Source organism: Spinacia oleracea, chromosome 1, assembly GCF_020520425.1.
Source record: "Spinacia oleracea cultivar Varoflay chromosome 1, BTI_SOV_V1, whole genome shotgun sequence".
Taxonomy (NCBI): Eukaryota; Viridiplantae; Streptophyta; class Magnoliopsida; order Caryophyllales; family Amaranthaceae; genus Spinacia; species Spinacia oleracea.
In genome coordinates this window covers 111,359,681-111,384,442 of record NC_079487.1, presented here as the reverse complement: position 1 = coordinate 111,384,442, position 24,762 = coordinate 111,359,681, and the positions used below count along the sequence as shown (strand labels likewise).

Here is a 24,762-nt window from a genome sequence, read left to right as displayed (position 1 = left end):
ACAAACCCAGATCTAAAACTAACCAAAAGAATAAAACTTAAAACTACCTAAAATTATACAAAATCTACAAAGGTTACAGCATGAACAAATCAATTGAATGAGCATTTACAAATTCAAAGTTGAGATGAAATTATTAATGGAGACTTGGAATTTGGCGACAATTACCCATTTCTGCCGACTACCTAGTTTCAGAACCGAGACTAGGAATTTCGAGAAAGAAAAGACCATAGTAAAGACAATACCACATTACTTCGACCAAATTTGACCATCTAGATAAATTTCTCTCCATTGATACAGGAGATGTTTCACGACATTTGATTGTTTCAGTAACGTTATTATTCTACAATGGTCTGACTGAGGAAATTGTTGTAGATGGACCACCAAATCTAGAAGGTAAGAAGGTTATGATGTAGGATGAATGTTAGTTCTAGGATGAAGGAGGGTCAAAGGGTGGCGGCTAAGCCCTAAATTTTCCTAGGGTTCCTAGTGAGAGAAGTTGAAGACTTCTCTTGTGTTTGCTTACAATAGTGAATTGCCAGGGGTGAAGGAAATAGGTGACGTGAAGTTGGGCTAGAGAGGTGAGGGAAAGGTGTGTGCGGATATTGGGCTTGTATATTGTGGGCTGTGATTTTTTTTTGATATTTACTAAAAAATTCGGATAATATTTCGGATATCGGATATCCGAAAATGCTAAATTCAATATCTGAATTGGTATCCGATATCCGATTTTTCGGATCGGATATCTGATCTGAAATTATTTTTCGGATCGGATATCCAAAAAATCGGATCAGATACGGATCGGGTTTTCGGATTTTCAAATAGTTTTGCTCAGCCCTAGTGGACGGTGGTGCTGGCCGGTTTGGGGTTGGAAGGTAAGAGGGTAAAAGAGGATGGTAATGTTGAATGAGGGGGTAAATAAAGGAGAGTACATGGATAAAATAGTAAGACAATTTTGAGTAATATGGGACGGCTTAAATTTAACGCTCTACAAAATTATTGAAGTGGTAACTAGTACCTAGATGGCTAGCTAAATACAACTATTAATTAAATTGCAATTGAAACAAACATTTCTTCTTGAAGGAACAAATTTGCATTCCCAACCTCTTGAATTTAATCAAAAACAAAAATGATCCAAACAGCAGAGTAAACACAGAGAACAATGAACAAACCGTACTACTTCGTTTATAAGTCATAGGATCAAAGAGAGGATAGAATGTCTACGCTTTTTCGTCGATTTCCACAACCCCCCATTGATTCTTACATTTAATCTTGTCTCAAACCCATCAAACCCATGCATGCATACACTAATATTACACCGAATACAAATCATCAGTCCGACAATTTGTGTACCACTTTTTTTATATTGATTGTGCTGGATGTGATTGAATCAAGTACAAATATCAACCAATAAAAAAAAGTTAAAAAGTATAGTACACAAATTACAGGACGGAAAATTTATAATTTTAGACTCTATCGTACCACACTTTTAAAGGAAAATATTTTAATTCTATCCTGATCTTTTTATAACTTATGCTAATCTAGCTAGTTAGTGTGCTTCTAATAATAACATTGATTAACTAGTGGAGTAATTAAAAGAAACTTAAGCGCAAATCCAAAGGGGGGTGATTGAAGTCTCTTCCAATTGTGTATGCAGTAAATGTTGCATAGTTCTCCTTGCAGTCATTTGAGAACATCCTAAGCTTATCTGTCTCTTGTTCATGGTATGAGTTCAGTGGGAACAGTTGTAGTGTTTCGATGGCTCGCTCCGTCTCTAAAGGAATTTGATTTATCTCACCAAAATCTGCAAAATAACAAAATAAAAATAAAGTCAAGACAAGAACATATATACTCATATTGTTTGTTAAACCAAGCTAGGGGAAGTTGTTTTCATTATAGCCAAAACATACGTTAAGAACAACTCAAAGGGGTCATAAAAATAACATCTTTGTAAAAAGTTAAAACATATGAATGAAAGCCTATCATTGGTATAAAAGTTACGTAATCAGCTATCAAGATATTGTCACTACAAGAAATTATATTATTAACGATGGGAAATCCCGTCGCGAAAGGCAAATAATCGTTGATTAACGACGGGATTTTTGGTCGCGAACCCGTCATAAAAGGGGGTCGTCGTTAATAGAAAATCCCGTCGTAAATCCGTCGTAAACCCGTCGTAAAAGATATTTGTGACGGTTATTCCCGTCATTGTTTGATTGTTAGCCCCGTCGCAAAAGCCTTTTGCGACGGGATTTTTGACCCGTCGTAATTAGGTTGTCGTTAAAGATACAAATTCTTGTAGTGTGTAACTCTTTCGAACAAGTAGCTGAAAAGAATGTGGGAAAAGATAAAATAAATAAATATTGCATAAAATAAAATATTATAAGGAGCTACTACCTCCGTTTGATAAAGTTCTTTACGCTTTGAAAAATGTGTCAAAAAATCAAAACTTTTGACCATAAATTTTCACTATGATATCTATCAAAAATTATCATGAGATATCTTGTTACATTCGTCTCAAAATGTATTTTATAAATATCAAATTTTTATATTTTCTTCCATACATAATTGAATATATTAACAGTCAAACATTACACCGGAATCCGTGCAAATCAGTAAGTGTAAAGATCTTTTTGAAACGGAGGAAATACAGCGTATTGTACCAACTAATATGAAACTTTGTAGCTTAAAAGCATGGTAGCTAGAAATTTGATGTGTCAAATTAAACTATATTACCAGTTTGTTCGTTATCCTTTTGAGTTCAATCTATAAAAACCAGAAAGAAGTTTTAGAGAACTAGAAAATAGTTCCCAATTTTTCAATGGTCGATCAGTTTTACTACAACTTTTGAAATTTTAAAAACAAAAATTGAAAACCGACGGAATGAACGAACAAAGTCGACATGAATTAAGAAACAACTAATTAAATTTAAAATTAAAAAGCAAAGGTAAGAAAACGTACATTTAGTAGGAGGAACATGAGGTTTAAGAAGGTCATCAAGGTGAAAGCAAGGAGCATCATCATGATCCTTAGAAACACGACGTCGTTTTTGCCTTTCTCTAGCCTTATGATTTTGGAACCAGTAGAAAACATTCTTACTTTCAATCTTACCATAAAAACTCAACTGATTTGATATCTTCTGGATCTGGTCAGTGCTTGGTGTTCGAAGCCCTGACCTAAAGAGGTCTGTAAGAACCTTTACCTGTTCAGCTGTCGGATTCCACCGTCCGCACTTGGTGCCGCTACTAGGCGGCCCACCGCCTCCGCTTCCGTAAGAAGCAGCCCTAGTCCTTGCTGTTTGTGTTGTTTGGATGCAAAAGCCTGACATTCCTTCTTCCATCTTGATTTATTGTTTTTGTGATTAAGTTTATGTTTTTGTGGGCCTTATACACACACACACACAAAAAAAAAAAAAAAAAAAAGGAAGAAGAAGAAGAGGAAGAAAGATGATTCTGATTCTTGATCGTTCTCAGCTTTTTGTTGATTTCTCTCTTTTTGGTTTAAGTTAGGGCAGTTTTGAACTCCAAAGGGGTATTAGTATAGGACTATAGGTAGTCTGGCTTAATTAGTGTGGGGGTGTTGCTTTTATAGTGCAATCCGTAATGCCTTTAATTGTCTTCTTTTTTTAAGGGGAAAACTAGATAATTGTCTCCTATAATTAAGTTTATTACCCCATCATCTCATCCATTATTATATATTTTTATGTTGTATGTCTCCAAATTGATAATTATTTAATTGTGGTCTTGGCTATTATAAATTTATATGATTCACTAGGATTATGGTTAATTAGTCCTGGATTCTTTTTTTCTACTACAAGGAGTTCCCACAGCTTTCGGCGAGTGGATTAATCTCTCAAAAAAATTTGTAATGAGTATCTCGATGGCCAGCATCCGTCATAGTTGAGATTTTTTCCATACCCATGCTCAAACCCGAGACCTTGATTAAAGATCAAGAGACCCTTAACTACTTATGCCAACCTCAATTGGTAATTAGTCCTAGACTATCTAATACTAGATTTTACGTAGTATAAAGAATGAGCCACGTCGAGTCAAGGTATGTATGATTTCATATGTTCTTTTTCAAACTTATGTAATGATTAAGCTTTAAGGTACTTCATACTAGTAGTATATGATTGTAACCAACAGATCATACGACATAGTACTACTAACATGTTCATCTTGAACACTAATTTGCTCTGTTTTGTTACAAAGAATTCATCAAATTAAAATAGAAAGGTTTTGTCAAATTGGTGACAACGTACGTACACTACAAGAATTTGTATCTTTAACGACAACCTAATTACGACGGGTCAAAAATCCCGTCGCAAAAGCCTTTTGCGATGGGGCTAACAACCAAACAATGACGGGAATAACCGTCGCAAATGTCTTTTACGACGGGTTTACGACAAATTTACGACGGGATTTCTATCAACGATGGCCCCCTTTTATGACGGGTTTGCGACAGAAAATCCCGTCGTTAATCAACGATTATTGGCCTTTCGCGACGGGATTTCCCGTCGTTAATAGTACCATTTCTTGTAGTGGTAGTACGTTGTTGATATTTTGGGAGTAAAGTTTAAGAATTACCTAGTATTTTGATTCACCTTATTTCATGAACTTATTAATTTAATTATGTGTTCCGTACTTATGAGGAGATCAACATAACCCATATCATAGGTTATGACATACAATATGATTCAGTAATTTAAATAAACATAAATGAATCCTTATTTCTTTAAAAACTTTTACTCCCTAACCCAACCAGATTATGCTCAAGTAACTCTACTAATACAATTTATGAGTAAAACGGCCAACGGATGTTGTGTAAGTACTTTGAATAGGGGTGAAAGGACAGGATAATAATATAACTGAGTCTGCTTTGAATTTAGGGAAGAGCTAAGAAGACTGTGAGTCTGTGAGTGCTTTATTTGGGGATTTGATCTTTCATCTCCCATAATCTCACTTGTTTAATCATTTTTAAACATCGACGGAGAAAAGTATGTAGCAAAGTAGCAAGTGCATTCGGCGACATGCAAAAAAGCTTGTTGACGGTGTTCAACGTTTTGGTCTGCGCAGCAGACAAGGAGCTTAGCTTATTTCCTTCTATTTCCCCTTTTTTTTAATTTTACTTTGTGCTTAAATTTGCATACATCTTCAAATTATATCAATTTTTTAATATTAATTTAATTTAATTTAATTTAATTTAAACCCTCTTGTTTTCCTACACCTCCATTGTCTTGGGTCTAACCCTAAAATAAAAGAGATTTCTTTGATTACCGTGGTATTTTGTGATTTGCTCACATTTTAATTTTGATTACTTCATTATAATGTACGTGAGTAGTACTTAAATGGTTATTTATTGTTCTTGTTAATTAACCTAGGTGTGTATAGACGTTATAGTCCATAGAACTAATCATTATATATTTATATATGTAAATGGGTAAATCTAGTTTATTTGCATTATTTAATTATATCATCAATGGAAAGCAAAACCATGTCTCATTCTCTTGATGTTCATACCTCTTATCTAATATAATGTTACACGACAAGAAATATCAATAACACTAATATTAAGCCTACTAGGAGCAACACATATGTCAAAAAAATAGTACTCCCTCCGTTCCTAAATACGTGTCCAGTTCCCATTTATGGCGTTCCCTTTTATGTGTCCACTTTCCGTTTTTGGATATACACCTTTTCCACTTTTCTATACACTTTTCCCACTTTTCCATACACTTTTCCCACTTTTCTATACATCATTATTACATTTTCTTACACATTCTACACTTTTTTCACTTTTCAATCACCACCTCCACTTTTATTTATACTTTATCAATAAACAATTATCTACTTTTTCCTTTCCCAAAAAAAACATTCACAATCATTACCTCTTACGCACCATTCAATTTTATTAATTACCGTGTACATGTCCAAAGTGGACACGTATTTAGGAACAGAGGGAGTATAGAACTAAAGTTCTCTCAAGATGAAATATGAAAGAGGTTGATGTGCGAACATAAATCCTAAATATACGTAGTGCATAGTTTGTCTTTATTAAAGAAATTGAAGTTTTCATATCTAGTATGTACATCATATATATTTCAATCAGGATTTGTTGAAAACTTGAAACTCAATGTTATTCACATGCATGTTAGTTGTCTAACTTGGAGAAAGAGCCGAGGAGATCGATACAATACCGATTTATAAGCTTGAAAATTACTCGCACTATTGACAATTGATTTTAAGCCCCTATTATTTGAGCTTTATTTGGCTGAAATAAAGTCCAAAATAACATGGCTTAACAAGATCCTCTAAGATAATTGGAGAGTAATTGACTAATTTCATAATGAAATAATTTAGTTATAATTTCGTAAATTAATAGTAATAATACGAAGTATTTTTTTTTTGGGTGATGATAAAGGTCGCAAGTTGCGACAACATTTAGTTGTCACAATCTTACGTGTCGCAGTTTAATTGGTACATATAGGCGCCACGTAAGCTATGTGTCATCAGGATATTTTTACTATCAATTCAATATATTTACTATGAAAATATGTAAATAGATTAATCGATATAAAAAAGGAAACAAATTAGAATATTAAAATTTTCTTACCTTTTTTGAATCATGTATAATGGATTATATAAGTCATGACACATAAGCATGTCATGTCATCATTGTGACACAGCTTAAAGGTCGCGTGTTGCGACCTTTATCATTTTCGTTTTTTTTTTATCCTTTTCACATCTCTAAAATAAAAAGTAACGTGTACTACTGTGTATTGTTATAATTAGGTATCAGTGAATTAAAAGTACGTACATTATATTCATCAATTCATCATATTCATGCATTTAGTCTCCGATAGTCAATAGACATTCCAAGAGTCCTTAATTATAGATATGAGTTATTTAGCTGTAAAAATTTGTACTTTTAAGAAAATTACTTCAACGTACTTAAACCTTTTTTTATAGTAAAAAGCACTTGTATTTTATTAATTAAAAAAAAACAAGAATGAGCTTGTGTGGACATACATGTAATCCAAGGTTAGTTGATAAATTAGAAGACTATGTCTGCCAGGACGATGACTCTCGTGAGTAATTACTATTCCCAGTGGATGATTATCTTAAACAAAAGAAAAAAGAAAAAAAAAAATTGAAATTTATATGATTTTATGCAATTTAAGCTACACTGAAAGTCAGAAACTTCAGTGTCTGATCTGAATTAGACGGTTGTGATCTCATGATCCGATTACTGACATGGATCGGGTTGACTGTCAGTGAAACAAACCAAACAATTAGGGGGGTAAAAATATAAAGGGTTGTTTGGTGTTTGATAGTCAAAAATTGTGGGGATCATATCTTCTTTTAAGAGTGTGGGAACACAAACTAAGATTTTGAGGACCAACCAAACAAGGAATTAAGGAAATAAAATAATGGTGGGAAAATAATAATTAAAACTTGGAGTTTCTTATGTCATGTGGCTCATGTCTTGAAGCATATCTAATCAATATTCCCCATTAATATTTATTGATCATATTAATTTGCATGCTTGATGATCTCTTTTGGATTTGTTAATGTTAGGAGTTTACAAAAAGCCAACACTTTTTTGAAACAATTGCAATTGGAGGCCACACTAGTTATGTATAGCTACTAGTTAGGGGATGATACAAAAAGCATGTTTGTGGTTGAATTCATTTGGACTCAAGGACTTGTCCGTTTGGTTTAAGATGATTAATTTAGTTTTCTCCATACATGTATTTGAGATTATATGGACAGTGTGGTAGTATAATTTGAACTAGTAACATGAGAGTATAAGTTAATGTAGGAAGCGTTGAGAATATATATATAGAGTTTAAACAAGTTAAGGGTTTTTTTTTAAGAACAACATTTTTTGTTATCACGAGTTCTCTTCAAATTGACTTGGCAGAACTTAGCTAAGTCTCCAACACTGCGAAAATTTGGAATAACGTAACTAAAACTAGCTTAAAAATTAAAATGAAATAATTTGGGGGAAATCGATCTTTGACTTGAACTTGATACATATACCTGATCAGTTTTTTTTATTTACACAAGTTCTTGCAGGTACAAGGTGTACAATAAATTTATTGTATATCAAGGTAACTTTTACCCAATTTTTTTGTAATTTTTACCTAATTTTTTTTGAATAATTATTTTAATAAACTTTAGAGCTGCAGTTATCGTTTACAAACTTTAGAGCTACAGTTATCGTTTTTCATTATTATAAGCAAGATTAGCGCTAGTATAAGCTAAGACTTCCACAACATCTTTTTATTTATTTTTATTTATTTTTAATTTCTCAGATTCTTGTTGAGACCCTTTCAGACTTACTTAATTTTTCCACTTCACCCATCGTACTCATTCAAGACTCCTCAAACTTAAGAAAATAATAAAAGAAAAAAGAAAAAATAATAATATTTAAGATTGAATTTACTGTTTAAATGTCTTACGCATAGTCTTGGAATTCCAAGACTCGTGCTCAGACTTTTGTCATACTCTTCCACATAAATGGGAGGTTTTAGGTTAATACTCAAAAAGACTATTGCTCAGGCTATTGCTCAGACTAGCGCTAATCTTGATCTTAGTATGTTGAATAATCATGTTAATTTATTCTAGTGACAAAAATAACACCTATTATTGGGATATTTTTTAAATTTTTTATATTTTGGTAAATAAACATAAACTCAATAAGGGATTAGCATGGTGGGAAAGCATTGGATCAAGTTAATTGAGAGGTTCAAGGGTGATTACTAACTCAAGAGCACGGTCAATTAGAAGGACGTGCAAAAAACACAATTCCCACAATCGTGTTTTTTGCATAGTTTGGATCAATTAAGCTAAGTCTATACTATGATTTTGTCTCTTACCACTTGGCTTGACCAACATCCCTCTCTTCCAACTCCTAGGCGTTTTGCTGTCTTTATATGCTCGGCGGCTACTTACCATTTTGCCTTTTCCTATGCATTTCTTTGTTGAGACAGACATACCCTATTATTTACCCCTTTATAAACTACCAGTAACGTCTACATTACTACATATGCTACCTATATACTTCCTCCGTTCTCTAATAAGTTGATCGATTTAGATAAATTTAATCTTACTAATTATCATTTGTTGGATATAATGCAAAATACTTCGTATGTGTTTTAAAACTTGTCCCATATTGATAGAAATAAAAATAATGAGTTTTAAGTCTACTATTTAATTGGAATAAGTTTGTCCCACATTGAAAGAAAAAAAAAAAGAGTTTTTCCCGTGTTTAAATATGGATAAATATAGCATGTAGTTTGAAGTACTTCTCTTAGCCGTTTGGGCTGGAAGGGTAGCCCCTCCATGTGTTGCTGTTGTCTGGTGGTCCAGTTATTAAAACCATTGTTCTGAGCATATTATATGTTCCTAGTTCGTCTTATTTGAGTGCACATTAAGATGACTTGCTATGTAAAATTTTGACACGTCGCAACCTTTCATATACACATTAAATATTCGCCCACATTTCCTTAACCATTGGAGAAAAAACGCCGTTACTTTTACTATTACCAATTAGTTTTAGTAGATAATTTCTTTTGAAATTATAAGTGGACCAAACTCTCTTTATATTTATTGTGTTGTTCAGCCTCAAAACCTAATTTTGATCACAAAATGCTACTCCCTCCGTTTCATAATGATGTCCCAGATCATATTTTTGACACTATCAATAATGATGAAAATCTTCTAAATTCTTTCCAATAACTAAGAAAAAATATATTCATGTATTGTCTTGTTTAGTTCATCTCAATAAGTATGTTAAGTACATATAAATTTTATAATTTTTAATATTATGTAATCATTGATAGTAATTAATGACATAAAATTAATGTGAAAACGTGAAAAATAAAATTACGCGGAGAAAGTATTTGGATGGAAATTGATAAAATAAACTTCAATTTTGAATGATATATAGCACCAACTTTTTACCATGTTTTGCATGGTAAATCGACGAATTATCAAAGGATCGCGATGGGATGATAGTTGATATATATCTCAACCCAACTTAACATATTTCTTCTGTTTCTTAAATATCACATCATGGTTAACTTTACTTCTCTAACATATTATTTTGATTATTAATATTTCAAATTGCGTGTAAGTAAAAATTATAAAAAAATGATATTTAGAAAATATAAACCGATATGAATCTTTAGAAAATATAAATCGATATGAATCTTACATGACCTCACAAGACTACAATTTTCTTACGTATGAATTACAAAAAATGGCCAAATTAAAGTCGTACGTAGTGGGAATAGTGTAAAAAGATGGTGTGATATTTACGAAACGGAGAAAGTATATCATTATGGCTTCGTTTGGTAGGGCGTAAAACGTTTTCATGGAAAACGATTTCCCCTTTTCAATCATTTTACGTTGTTTGGTTGGGTAAGGGATGGAAAACAATTTTTCATGACTCCCTCAAAGGTGGAAAACCCTTTTCCATTTGAAAGGGAGAGAAACCACTTTTCCTTCTTCCCTCCTTACCTCCCTCTCCTTTCTTCCCTTCAACCTTCACCATTTTCTCCCATTTTCCTTTAAGGTACCAAACAACGGAAAACTAGTTTGGAATTGTGTTTTCCCTTGAAAAATGTTTTCCATGGAAAATCGTTTTACAATGAAAACGTTTTACGCCTTACCAAACGGAGACTATATGTCTTCAATTCCTCTCGTATATAAATCGTTTTAATTAGTTTTTTGGCCCGTACAAACACAAGGTAACGTAAGACACCAATAAATGATAAAAATGTATTTTTTGATAATTTATTTTATATATATTAGCGTTAACAATGGTATACAATACGGACATACATTTGCAACCTTTTTATTTTCTTAATTTTCTATCTGCCAAATAATATTGTACCAAAAGACATTGCTACACATTATAAGTAACACCTTACTTTCAATACGTATGAATATAGACCACGTGGTTTGTTACGGGATTAACCGATTTTCGCGTTGAAGTTTAGAGTAAAAAAATTATCAAATTGTGTTTTGCTTAAATCCAAAAGTAATATCGCCCGTTTTAGTCGTGTGTAGCCGCTGCAAGTACTTCATTTATCACTATCAAATTTATTAAATTTCACAATTCACATGTTTTGCATGTTAACACAACAATGTTGATGAATCTCATACTTTGTCATATTTAAAACAATGCATCTAGATAGTGAACCGAAACACTGAAAAATAGGAAATTAGGAGATCCTTAACAACATATTAATATCATCTCTCGCATATTCCCAAATCTTGCAATTTCTACAACAACATAAAATTATTTGCTACCCATCTCAACTGAGTCCAAGTCATGTATTGTCAATTTGGAAAAATCTTTTATTATGTAAACAAAGCGAACGTTTTCCTATAATTAACGGTATTACATTAAAATTAAAACATTGAAATTTTCCCTCAAAAACTAAAGCATCGAACTCAAATAATCAAATAAGAAAAAAATTCAAAATGAGAAGTACAAAGTTTTAACAATTGATATTGGTTTTAGGAAATTAGAAGAGGAATTTTATCACAAGATTGCTAATCCTTTGTTGTAGATATGAGAAACTTTTGTGTGAGACCGCCTTGTTGGCAGTCTTGCTGGCAGCCATGTTGGCGCATGTGCTGACGTCAGCATGTAATTTATTTTCAAAATTTTTTTTCAAAATTTTTTTTGGAATTTTTTTTTTCCGAATTTTTTTTTTTGATTTTTTTTTTTGATTTTTTTTTCATGCTTAACTAATTGGACTTCAGGCATAACTAATTGGACTTCAAGCTTAACTAATTGGATTTCAGGCTTAACTAATTTGATTTCAGGCTTAAATTTTTTTTTTTTTGTTTTTTTTTTTATAAAAAAAAATTTCAAATTTTTTTTTTCGATTTTTTTTTTTTTGATTTTTTTTCCAGGCTTAACTAATTGGATTTCCAGGCTTAACTAATTGGACTTCAGGATTAACTAATTGGACTTTAAGCTTAACTAATTGGACTTCAAGCTTAACTAATTGGACTTCAAGCTTAAATTATTTTTTTTGATTCAATTTTTTTTTTCGAAATTAAAATTTTCAAATTTTTTGGGTACTAACTAAACTAGTGTAAAACATAACTAAAAGTAATAAAATCATAACAAATTGAATAACAAAATAGTTAAGGTATAAAAACAAATAGTTAAACTTATGAGTCGAATAGTTATTAATTTAAAACAAACTTATTATTAACTACAACTCATAAAATCTTAACTAATTAGTTGCAATGCTTAACTAATTGATTTCATTGCTTAACTAAGCTAATTGGTTCATTGCTTAACTAATTGATTTTGTTGCATAACTAATTAATTTCGTTGCTTAACTAATTGAATCTCAAACTTAACTAATTAGTTTCAGTGGTTAACTTAATTAGATCCAGTGCATAACTAATTGCTTCCAATGCTTCACTAATTGGTTTCAGTGCTTCACTAATTGGTTGCATGCTTTAACTAATATGTTACATCACTTAACTAATTTATTACATTGCTTAACTAATTGGTTCTGAAGCTTAACTTATTAGTTTCATTTTTAACTAATTGATTCAATTGCTTAACTAATTATTTTCAATGCTTAAAATATTGTATCCTAAATAAAACTCTAAAATGCATTATCTGAAACAAAAATACATAACTAAAACTCAAAAAATCTTAACTAAAACCAAGAAAATCGTAACTTAAAATGGTAAAATCATAACTAAAACTCGAAAAGTCATAACTAAAACTCTGAACGAAAACTCAAAATACGTAACTAAAACTCAAAAAACCTTAACTAAAACAAAAAAAATCGTGACTAAAACTTAAAAATTCATAACTAAAACATAGAAAATCAGTCCAGCCATTCCACTGAGAAGACCATTATTTCAGAATTATAACTAAAACTAAAACATAATTATTCTTTACTAAATACAAAAAAAGTGTAACTAAAATATTACAATTCTTAACTAAAAATAAAACGAAACTAAAACAACTAAAACACCAGTATATTCGACCAACAACTGTCACAGTGCTTCCAGCTACGAAGCCTCAGTCTGTCACCGACCGCCACCACCGCAAATCCTCCTCCTCCTTGTACAAGAGGTCGGATTGTCAACCGAAGTGGAGATCTATAGTACCACAGACCTATACAACAAAAAACTAATCGAATTCAATTTAATTGCAACAAAAACCTAATCAAAATCATCACTATATCAGGGTGAACATATCGGGCCAAGCTAGCATCAACATTCAACAGATCGGGGTAAATTGAATAGAAAGTCGATCGAAATACAAATCACATGAATCGAAAAATCGAAACCTAACTAAATTAAGAAGCTAAAATAAAGGAGTGATGAAAGAAGTACCAGCGTAACGCCGAGACCACAACCGGCTCCAAACCAAACCAAATCTCACCTTCGCCACCACCAATTGCGAGATCAAAAATCGAGTGCAAGGCACCAAATCAATCCACCGCAGCAGCCAGAAGCTATAGCCGATGATAACGTCAACCGAGAGAGATCGCCGGAATAGAGATCGCAGACAAGAATCGGTGTAACAGCCATTAAATTAGGGTTTGAGACTCAACCTCGTAATCCACTCTTTCTCTCTCCTCTTTTCCTCCTCTCAGGCGCCACCGCCGTTGTCGCTGCTTCTGTTGCTCGTAGAGACGACCTCAACTTCTTAGGAAGCCACAACCATAGCCGCCTGGCTCCCTCACACCTTCGATCAACGAAAATTGAAACATCAAAAACCTTAAACCATTGAAGAAAAATGGAGGAGAGAGGGATGGAAGAGTTACCTCCGTCGTCGTCTTCGTGATCTCTCTCGCCTGCTTCGTCATCTCCGACAACAATTTCGATGAGAGGGGGCGGCGATTTGAAGGAGAGAGAGAAGAGGGGCAGAGTGGTTGAGGAGAGAGAAATGCATTAGGGTTTTGAAATGAAAATTAAAAGAAAATTTTGATATATATTTTCACTGAAAAAAAATTGTTGGGTCATGCTGATGCCAGCAATTACGTGGCATAATGGTTGCCATCAAGGCGGTCTTTTCTGTAAGACCGTCTTTTACAAAAGTTTGTATGTAGATATTGGAGTATGATTTTTAAAAAATCTAATGAAATAGGGAAAAATTTATTTCATTTACATGACCAACAAATAAAAAATAATTTATACCTAGCGGATGGCGTGCATAGCTACAATAGGGAAATGCTGCAAAATCATCCACGCCCTTTGTCCTATTACTCTTCAATTCCTCTATGGTTTATCAATAATACGAAAAGTTGAAATAAAAAAATTAATACGTAACCTTTTTTAATAGTATGGGGGAATACATCTTGAATTTTTGTCTATGAGGTAGAAATGATTCTAACCGAATTTTCTAAAGCCAGTAAAATCTAAATTGGAAAGGTAAAATCAAAATTAAGAATTGTAAATTGAGAACTAAAATATCCAATTATTTAAGTGATAGACTTTAAAGGAATTTATGGATGAAGTATGTTACACGGAGAATATGAAGCCCAAGAGGAATTGTAATTAAAATATTAAATAGAGAATGTGAAAGGCAAGAAGTGCATTGAGTCACTTACCAGTTAAAAGAGAGTTGAAAAACACATGGCAAACAAAATAGTAGATTGACACATGACAACCAAAAGTAGACTGACAAATGGCAACCAAAAGTGACAAATGACAACAAAAAATAGAATGACACATGGCAAAGAATGATAATTGATTTCGCTTTTTAAATACTAGGTATTGATTGATTGTCTCCGGTAAATAATTATCTATCGATTTACAATACTTACACCTATTCGGCTATTCTCCTTTACCATATTTATCTAGAAATATCCAAAATCTAAAGTAAATGAGTAAGACATTGTGAAATGGAGGTAATCTTTTAAGTATTCCTCTCAACCATTAACTATTCACATTTTAAATCTTAATAAGTCAAATTAGTAAAATAATTAAAACAAAGAAAATGGAAATACGAGTAACAAACTTCACAACTTTTTGTTGTTTTTCTCCCTCTACCTAATCTTAACCATCGTAAGGCATGATTGATCGCTCCTATTTCCTACGAACTTAAAATGAAATTGGTAAAAGTGCCAATGTGTCGGATTCTTCATTGTCCTTTACCATTTGTAAATGTGAAGAAGACAACGTAACCCGCAAAGCATAACAAGGAAAACAATCCAAAACTCAAATTCAAAACAATCCCTAAACTTAATTTTCCCATCTTCCTTTATTAATTAAAAAGAAGTATTGTTGAAGATTCAATACAATTATTGGGTTGTATTTTCCCATTTATTAGGCTTTATCTTTGCCTTATACAGAGTACTCCGTATATGTTCTCTACCCAATTATTGAGTTATATCTACCAATTTATTGAGTTTCATCTCTCTTTTTGTGAGAGTTTGGAGCTACATTTTTAATTTCGCAAAAAAATTGATTTATTGATTAAGATTTATACGGTATTATGACAAGTGTCAGTCCTACGCCTGCAATTAATTGAATTAGATTTAATCCAACTTCAAAACTACAACAAATGTCATATAAGGATCGAAAAATTCATGTGGGAGAGTACATCAAACAATGATGTGTACGAGGGTATTAATTATTGTCGCATACCATCTGCTAAGATCGTGGTTTTGCTAAATTAAAATTTCGTTTATTGCTTTGTATTTGCTAGTTTTGATTTCTATTCCAGTATCATATGACTATTTCATTAATAAATTACTTTTACCTTTAAAAAAATACATGTATATGTGGACTAACCGGCGATTTTATTAGGGTTATGTTTAAACAACTATACTAAAACTTATATAAGACGTTCTTATGTATAAGACCAACTTATTACCAAGTTATTGTACTTTTCAGTCAAATTATTACGCATTGGGATCAATTTTTTTTTGAGGGAAAGGCCGGGAAGGCGGAGCTATTATTAATCAAAAAAGTTTTTTTTAGCCACCAAAATAGATATATAAGTCTTTGAAAAACACCAAAGTAAAGGTTAATCCATATCGAACACCAAGTAGAAATATAAAGCTTTAAAAAACACCAAAGTGAATTAGGGCCGGTATTTTTAAATTTGAATTTTAAAATAAAAAATACTTTTTAAAATAAAAAAATTAATTTTGTAAAATTCACGTGAAGCAAAGGATGCACACGACGTTAGTACAGTTCAAGATGAGATTATAATATCCTAAATCATAGATGATGATAGGTACTCAAAGGTCGAGATGATGAACAATGTGAAAGATAATCACTGTACTTTTTGTTTTGTTGGAATTGTCGATTGCAATTAGCTTTAAAATACTTTGTGGAATATGAAGTATTGATCTGATCAAGCTATCAGTTCTCTTCTCGGTCGGCAAGGTTTCTTGTCAAGTATGGTGGTGTGCTTTTTTGTTTAGTTGTCGATTCGTAATTCTGATACTATTTAATTTGGATGTATATGTTGAAGCTTTTTTTGTTTTTTACTTTTTTTTTTTTGTAAATGATGTAATAACTTCTTTATTTTTTGTTTTTTTAGATTTTTGTTTGTTTGTTTAGTTTAGGTAATCAGTGGGTCTGGGCTTCGAATTATGGTTTTTCTGTGAGAATGAAAGATTTGTATTGCTCGGCTAATCATTTACCATTGTAGTCTATTCACCAAGTTTTTCTTGCAAACGAGGCTATGTAGTTTGAGGTTAGAGTGTAGTTCCTATGTTCTTTTCAATTTCATTTCTTTATCCCGCAGTTATTGATTATTAAGATGAACTTTTGACTCGACGAATATGAATGATTATTGCTTATTGTTTATTGAGATGAACTTTTTGTTCTTTGAAAATAAAACCTTATTTTAAAAAAATTAACATGTACTACGTATTTTTTATATTTTAAATTCAAAATTTAATTAGAAAATAGATCAAGTGGTTTTTAAATCCCTTATATTTTTTGTTCGGTGAATCCACTTTGGTGTTTTTTAAAGATTTATATTTCTGCTTTGGTGTTCAAGACATATTAACTTTGACTTTGGTGATTTTTAAAGACTTGTATGTCTACTTGGGTGGTTCAAAAAAACTTTTTTGATTACTAGTTTACCAAATCAAGATCCGCCAAGGCTTTGATACCTTGCGGGAAACAATTCACAAATACATGCTCCACTCCATTAGAGGGGCCTAATCTAGCCGCTAAATGAACAACGTTATTCCCAGCTCTACAAACATGATAACAATTAAAAGAACTAAGACACAAACTTAAGGAACATACGTCCTCTACAATCAAATCCAGTGGTGTTCTTCCAATCGTCCTCTTGCAAATTGCCATGACAATACCCAACACATCACACTCGAGCTCGACTTCTTAATTGGTACCCCATCAAATTATATTCTATTAATTATACTTTCAATTAATAAAATGTCTATATGCATAAGGTGTACAATAAATTTATTGATAATTTTTACCTAGTTTTTGTTTTATAATATTTAACTAGTTTTTTGTAACTTTTAATATTTTTTGATTAACTTTTATATTATTAAAAAAATATTGATGGATAAACATTTTAAAGGGTTGTATGATTAAATTTATACATTATTAGTGATTTTGAATAAATAGTTTTTATTAAAATGAAAAAAAATTATCACTAAAAAATATACAACTTTAACTGTATAAAAATAATTTTTAAGCATTTGAGTTAACTTTTTCTCCGGTGTACAATATTTATTGTACATCACTTGTAAAAGAATTTGTATTCAACTAATTTTTTTTGTTTAGAAGCTAAGATGAAAGATTGAAGGATCCTACTGCACTGGTATTGTGTTCAACTAAATTGTTATTCTTTTCTAATCAAATATTTGTATACTTTCTATTCTTTTCTATTCGTACTTTCTATTCATATTTATATTTTGCCGTCATATATTTATATTTTTAAATCCTTACGTCTGTGGTCTAAGCATAAGGCGGTTTCATAGAACATATACTCATTAAAGTAAACATTTATTGAAAAACACGTGATTTTGTCACAATTTTCCAACTTAAGGCTCTATTTGGTTGGGAGGAATTGGAAGGAAAAGAAAAGAAAGGAAAGGTAAAATAAGGTTTCCTGTATTTGGTACAAATAATTATATGGGAATTGGAGGGAAAGGAAGGGAATTGAAAAGAAAGCTCCTTTATAAAAAAATTACTTTCCTTTCCTCCCAAAATTGGAGGAATACCACAGTTTCTACGCTAAGCAAAACCCTAAAACAGTACTCGTACTGTACTAGGTTTAAATTGTTAGGGGCACGCTTGAAATCAAGGCCGGCCCTCAAATTCCGTCGGCTTATATGCTGTCGCCATTAACATTGTCGGTAAATGAGAAGTAATTAATTAAGCTTAAAAGTTGGACACAAAAACTGTTATTAGAGGAGGAATAGAAGGCCTAAAAGGCCGAAAAAGAAAGAGTTGTAAAGATAAAACAATCGAGGAAGTGGAATGGAAGAACCGCAATTGATGGGATGGGATGGAAATCCAATTAAGGAAGTTCATCAATGCATTTTAATACTAATTATTATTGATTAAGTGGGAAAGAAACTTCATTTGGTGGGATCGGATCCTTAATTTTGGGGGACCCTCTAAATTAAAATGGTGTGGATCGTGTACCCTTAATTTGGGAGGTTATATCCCCCTTAGTGGCATGCATTAGCTTGTTAATTAGTGGCAAATTATTGGTTTCACCTTTTGGTGGTGAATTTGGGTTATGGATCACTATTTTATCATATCATTATCGTATTATAGTTGGTACAAACTTTTTTTTGTTTTTGTTTTAAGGTTTGAGTACCAAAACAAAAGTGTGACATTTCATATTGTACAAATTATATTATGTGCACCAAATGATATTTTTATGTTTATTGGTGGATTTTCTCACATTTTTCTTTCAAACACATGTGAGAAAAAGATAAGGGAGTTGTACTTAAAATTAGGTGCACTCAGGTGCATTTCAGATGTTATCTCGGTGTTATAAATCACTCTTTCAAAAAGTTGCAATTCATAAGAAGTTTTATTTTCTAGAAGACATGTATATATAAAATTTGTATTGGTGGCTACATAAACATCGATAAATAATTTCCTCCATTATGTGACAAGTAGAATTTCCTAGAGAGTGCAGTGCATTTTTGTAACCTTCTGGGGTGAATTTTTAAAATTTCTAACATTTGATACCATATCTAACATTTTGACAGTTAGAATTCCCCACCTACCATTAAACACCACGCAATGGGTAAGGTCATAATCGAGGAAAATGAGGCAGCAATGAAAAAACAAAGTCCCTAGAGGCTAGCAACTGTTACACAAGTAGAGGTACTAAAACTCATAATAAATACAGTTCCTTATATGGCAAAGGCTAACTTGTTTGGTGTTTGGCATAGGCCATCGCGCAAGGCTCCAGCTTGTTGTACTGAACATATGTGTTTTTGTGTTTCTGGCCAAGAGTAGGTACAAAGATGTACACAATAATGTGGCTGTATCCTGTAGGTGATTTTTGTGATTTTGAGAAGAAAGTGAAGTTGGCTAGTGTATAAGAGCATCCACATTGACATATTTTGTCATCTAAACTTGTCTTATAGGCTTCATAAAATAAACAGCTAGAAACAAACTCAAATTTTATCAGTTGATGACAAACTTACTACTCTTTTAACACTTTTTGCTGCAGTTGGTACAAAACGTACAACCACTACTGCATTGCGACAACTACAAGTGCCAAGCTTGTAGCCTTGTAATGGTAACAAATTAAACGTTACAATTATAAAGAGTCAAATGTGTGAATTAGGCTGCAACTGAAGGTTAACTAAATTACAGAGGATACAAGTTATTACAAAATCCAAGCCACATAATCTTTAAGCCTTTGTAAGGTAAAGGACAGCATACAAAATTGCCAATAGCAGCTACAAAGAGAGTAGGGAGAGAGAATCTCCAATTTCCAGTATACCTGACCTGATCTACAACTACAAATTAATCAGCAAGCAAGGCTGTACAAATCCCATACTCAAAATCTTCCTTGCCTTCAGGATGATCTCAATATCACCAAATTTGGATACAAATGTTTGTTGCTGTAGTCCGTAAATTACTTCCCTTTACGGCGTTTCTGTGTTCCAGCACAGTCAGAACAGTACCATTTCCCCTTTGGCTTTTCTTTCAAACCAACACATCCAAAATGGAACCACTCGATCCTGCACTGCAAGAGCGGAAATTGACCTTGGTCAGATCACGGTTATGAATATACCAGGAGTGGATAATAGTATATACTATAATTTAAACAAAACAACTTACATCGGGATTATCACACGCAACCATCTCACCATAGCTGACTTGATTACATAGACAATAAGTGGGTTCATTGGGATCAACTGGTATATCCAAGTCCATGCTTGATGGATTTGCAGGAGCTGCGGCGGCAGCAGCAGCTGCTGCTGCATAACGTGTTCTGCAGACACAAGTTGTTTTTTCTTTAAAAATAACTTACAAGAACAAGCAACAAAGACACATGTAGATTAGGCGATCAGGGGAGGTATGTTTTGTAAAAAGGTAGAAATAACACTTTTATTAGAAGATTCTTCATATTGGGAGAAAGAAAAAAGGATTTGGAAGACCATCCGAAGTACTGTTGGTACAGAACAACAGATGGTCAGTCCACTCAGCTAGTAAAATAAGATCAATTAAGCATTCACAAAAAGTAAGTTTATACTTTTTACGTCCCCCTCTTCCACCTTCACTGCCTCTTCCAGATTTTGTGCTACCATCACCATTTGCATCAGATGAAGCAGGAACAGATGCAAGTTCTTTCGCTGTAAAAAGCAAGGTCATTTTCGTTAAACTACTTAAATAGCTCAGCGGATGCTGCAGTTACTGGATCTATCAAAGGAGAAAAATGTAAGGTAAAAGTCAGAGTACCTCGTCGGTTCTCCTCCTCGGATGTCTTAAGGTATTGGTCAAGTTGTTGAATGTGTGCATCCACCTATGTTAAACAGATCAAAATCACAATTATAAAGATGGGGGAAATAAGTGGGGTAAGCCAAAAACTTCCGAAAACTAAGATGACGATGTCAACTTTATAAGCATTGATTTTAACATGCCTACATATGACACACACACACACACAGTGACAAACATTAGGCCCATTCTCAGATTATCAACTTCTCCTAAGTTCCTAAGAAAGAGAAGACTGGTGATGCTTGGATAATACAAGCATGGTAAAAAATGTAAGATTTTATAAGGGGTATTCATGAGAATAATAAGCCAAAAGAGCTACGAAAGGCATTCAGATAAGACAAATTCTGCGTAAGCTTATTCAGGACATATCTCTTGATTGTAATCTGTCCAACTTTACGTAGTTGACTCCAAGCACCCCCCCCCCTCTTTTCATATATTTAAATGGCATGTGCTTCTTCCCTTTCCCCCCTCCAAATCCATTCCCGTCTGTTTACTTTATGCCCCTTTACCTTCAAGAATTTTCAACTTTTCATAATTGTTATTAATATTACTACTAGACTACGAGTCCCTACCTCCATTTTGTTGTCATTGCTTTTAGTAATGCCTGCACCGGGACCCCTTCATGTAAATACTGAATTTCTACAGCTTCTAAAATCAAATGTATTGAGGGGGGGGGGGGGGGGGGTTAACATCTTCGCGTTGATTTTTTGTGTTAGAAAGCAGAATGACCCCTGAAATGCAACCATTCAAAAAATGGGCAGCAATTTTATCCGGGTGCAGGAACTTTTTATTCCTGAGCAAAAATCTAGCTGACACCAGAGTGAAAGGATTCGGGGCGTCCTTGACCACAAAGCCTAAAAGGTGAATGACTTAATAAAAAGAATGGAAACCACTTGTATATTGTCTCAAATTCTTCACATATATGGTGAGGGATTGATCCTCGTGTCAACTGAAACACGTAATTATGTATTGTGTTCCTACTAGAGATCGCTTGTACTATAAGGCTGTAAGCTAGAAAATCCTTTTTTAAGCAGCATGACTTGTTGTTTCTGCTAATCAACTAGATTGAGTGTCCAAGAAAACAGACAATTATCAGTTCGCTATAATGAGAACCGACAAATGAGTCAACCATGACAATGGTAGCATGTACTGCTTCAATAATTTGAGGGAAAGAGTGAGAGGTGATATACGCCATACCAAATCATATGCTTGAACAGCTAAAGCAACCTTTTCATCAGCAATCCTGATGCTGTGCTTCTGCTCATCAAGTGCTTCATCTGAGAATCTGATACGGGATGACTCTGGTGTAATAGAACCAGATAGCATTCCCTGCTTAATATCTTCTATTTCTTGCTCACAACGCTGTTCATTCTGCCGCAGGATTCCTGTGAAGATAATGCCAATGACCGTGATACCCCATCCCAATAGAAGGGGGAAAAAAAGCAGTTCAGCTTGAGAGCACAAGATAAAGTTGATGTTCATAACCATAAGGTCAATAACTCAATATCCTCATAGGCTCTTCTTTTCAACATTTTCTTGAAGGAATGCAGAAAACAAGAGCAAACAGCAAAGACAAATAACTGGAGCAATCACTATAGTAGGGAGGGTGGAGTAACAATAGCAGTCCAAAAGCTTGTTTTCTTGAAGATATGCATAAAACAAGAACAAAGACAGCTAATGGAGCAATCAATACCGTAGGAAAGAGGGTAATAATTTCAAAGACTACCAAAACACAGTGAAAAACACACCTTGTAAGCTTTTGTCAAGATCACGTAGCAATGCATACTTCCTCTGCAGGATATTTGGAAGCAACTCAAGATCTGCATACATTCAAAATATGAAGCCATTGAAGTCGGGATCTATAATGAAGCAAACTCAGCAAAGGAACTTGTATAGTTGTATGTCTTCTATCGTTCCATGAAGCTTGTCAGTTTTATGACCAAGTAAACACCTGAAACCTCAATCTAGACAGAAATAGAGTTTAAAACAGGAATCTATGAGCATTATCTCTTCCACTAGTATCTGCAGGACTTTCTCAATTCAAAATATACAACGAGGACATATAAACAACTATGCTGACAAATTCACATGTTCACCAAATAACCGGGATAAAGTACACTACTAAACAGATTATGAATTTTTTACTCCCCTACATCTATCATCCATGTCTGCAACGGGTATGAATAGCTTACACTATCAAGTATCAACTAGCAAAATTTGAAAGCAAATAAAAATGCTGAACAATATTTCGCAATACCAACCATAGCAAAAACGCCAAATCCAGATAAGTGGAAACGATAGCCAGTGTCAATAATTGTTTGTTTCTAACAATATTACTATATGAGTAACACATAAAGTTCATAGATTTTTGTCAAAGCTCCTACAATGGGATTGCATATCATTCAATTTCATTACTTTTCTTTTTTTGTACACTGAGGATTGGTGCAGAATTAACTCATTGAATTGTTTGTGATACTTGTAGTTTCTCTTTTGTCATACAATATAATCAATCAATACATGATGCCGCCCCTACACCTTCAAATGATGCCCGTTCTCCTTCGCAGAGTCCTTTTCAAAGATATCACACCGCCTTCACTAACCCACCACCCACTCAACATTTATCTGCTAATGTAAAAGATTCTCCAAAATCTGCTATTTCCTAATTTTGAGCTACCAATAACACTATAGTAACAATCTCTGATAGTGACGAGTCAAATGTTCTTGCCAGATGATGCCTTGTGGAAAATGCGATTACTCAAGTTAAATTGGCATTATAACACACCATTAATTGGAATTCGACATATTCAGCATCAAAAGAACATAAATAAGCCACCAAAAAGATTAAAAGTGCCGGCTTTTTTGGTAATTAATGCAAAATCTACAATGATTTCTATCAATTTCCAGCAAAGGAAAACAGAATCAGACATAATTCCGAACAATTTAGAAGAAAACAACCAGGAATCATAACTTAGTTGCACAAACTAAGGGATTTTAGGGCATTAATCGGACAAATCGGAAAGAATAGGGTTTCGTGCAGGAGATGGAAACGGTTCGATTGAATAAACTACAAAACAAAAGGACTTACTGGCTTGAAATTCGTCCAGAAAAGACGTCATCGGAGAAATTAGGGCTTCTTCCCGCCAAGTGCCGATTATAGTATCGTGATCCTCCCTCCTGCAAGCTGGGCTTTGTAGCGGGCAAATTTCCGGGTTTCTCCGTTTCACATACGAAATACACCCTCCATGCTCTTTTTATTTTTTTACGTTGAACAACGCGTACCTGATATAATAAACGGATTTTTCATGAAATACCCCCGAATTTTGGCGTAATTCACCAAATGCCCCTCGACTTTCAGAAATTCACCAAATGCCTCTCACAAATGACTTAATACCCAAAATACCCTTACTAATGATGCGTCGTTAGTCCTCCGTTAACCTAATTTTCAAATTCACCAAATACCCCTATTTTAATACTTATTTCACCAAATACCCTTATTCAGAAACTTAATTCACCAAATACCAATAACTTAAAATTACTCATTTTGATGCTCAACGGCTAGTTTTTGTGTTTGAAAATTAGCCGTTGCTTATTGTTTGCTTATAAATACTCTTTTTCTGACGGTTTATTGTAGTTTTCCTATTATTTTGTTAATTTCATATCATTTTTGTCATGAGTTTTCTTTCAAAATCATCATCCACACCCAATGAGTCCACATATGTAAGAGTCCCAAATAAATTTTGTTATCATGGGAGAAAATTTGACATCCGAATATCTGATACAACACTCAATCTGAAGCTCC

General features: G+C 33.2%; 2 protein-coding genes across 2 annotated transcripts; both read right to left on the bottom strand.

The window, feature by feature from the left end:
* Positions 1-1,270: 1,270 nt before the first annotated feature.
* LOC110802193 (WUSCHEL-related homeobox 5-like) lies at positions 1,271-3,597 on the bottom strand. The gene is made up of 2 exons (XM_022007629.2): positions 2,959-3,597; positions 1,271-1,801 (listed from the first exon to the last, which is right to left on the bottom strand). The coding sequence occupies exons 1-2, from the start codon at positions 3,335-3,337 to the stop codon at positions 1,590-1,592; spliced, it is 591 nt and encodes a 196-aa protein (XP_021863321.1). The 5' UTR covers positions 3,338-3,597; the 3' UTR covers positions 1,271-1,589.
* Positions 3,598-19,795: 16,198 nt separating this feature from the next.
* LOC110802183 (PHD finger protein ING1) lies at positions 19,796-24,222 on the bottom strand. Its single transcript, XM_022007618.2, has 7 exons — positions 24,049-24,222; positions 22,712-22,783; positions 22,161-22,348; positions 20,925-20,988; positions 20,719-20,818; positions 20,304-20,457; positions 19,796-20,208 (listed from the first exon to the last, which is right to left on the bottom strand). Exons 1-7 carry the CDS (start codon positions 24,077-24,079, stop codon positions 20,098-20,100), a joined length of 720 nt encoding a protein of 239 aa, XP_021863310.1. The 5' UTR covers positions 24,080-24,222; the 3' UTR covers positions 19,796-20,097.
* Positions 24,223-24,762: the final 540 nt, after the last annotated feature.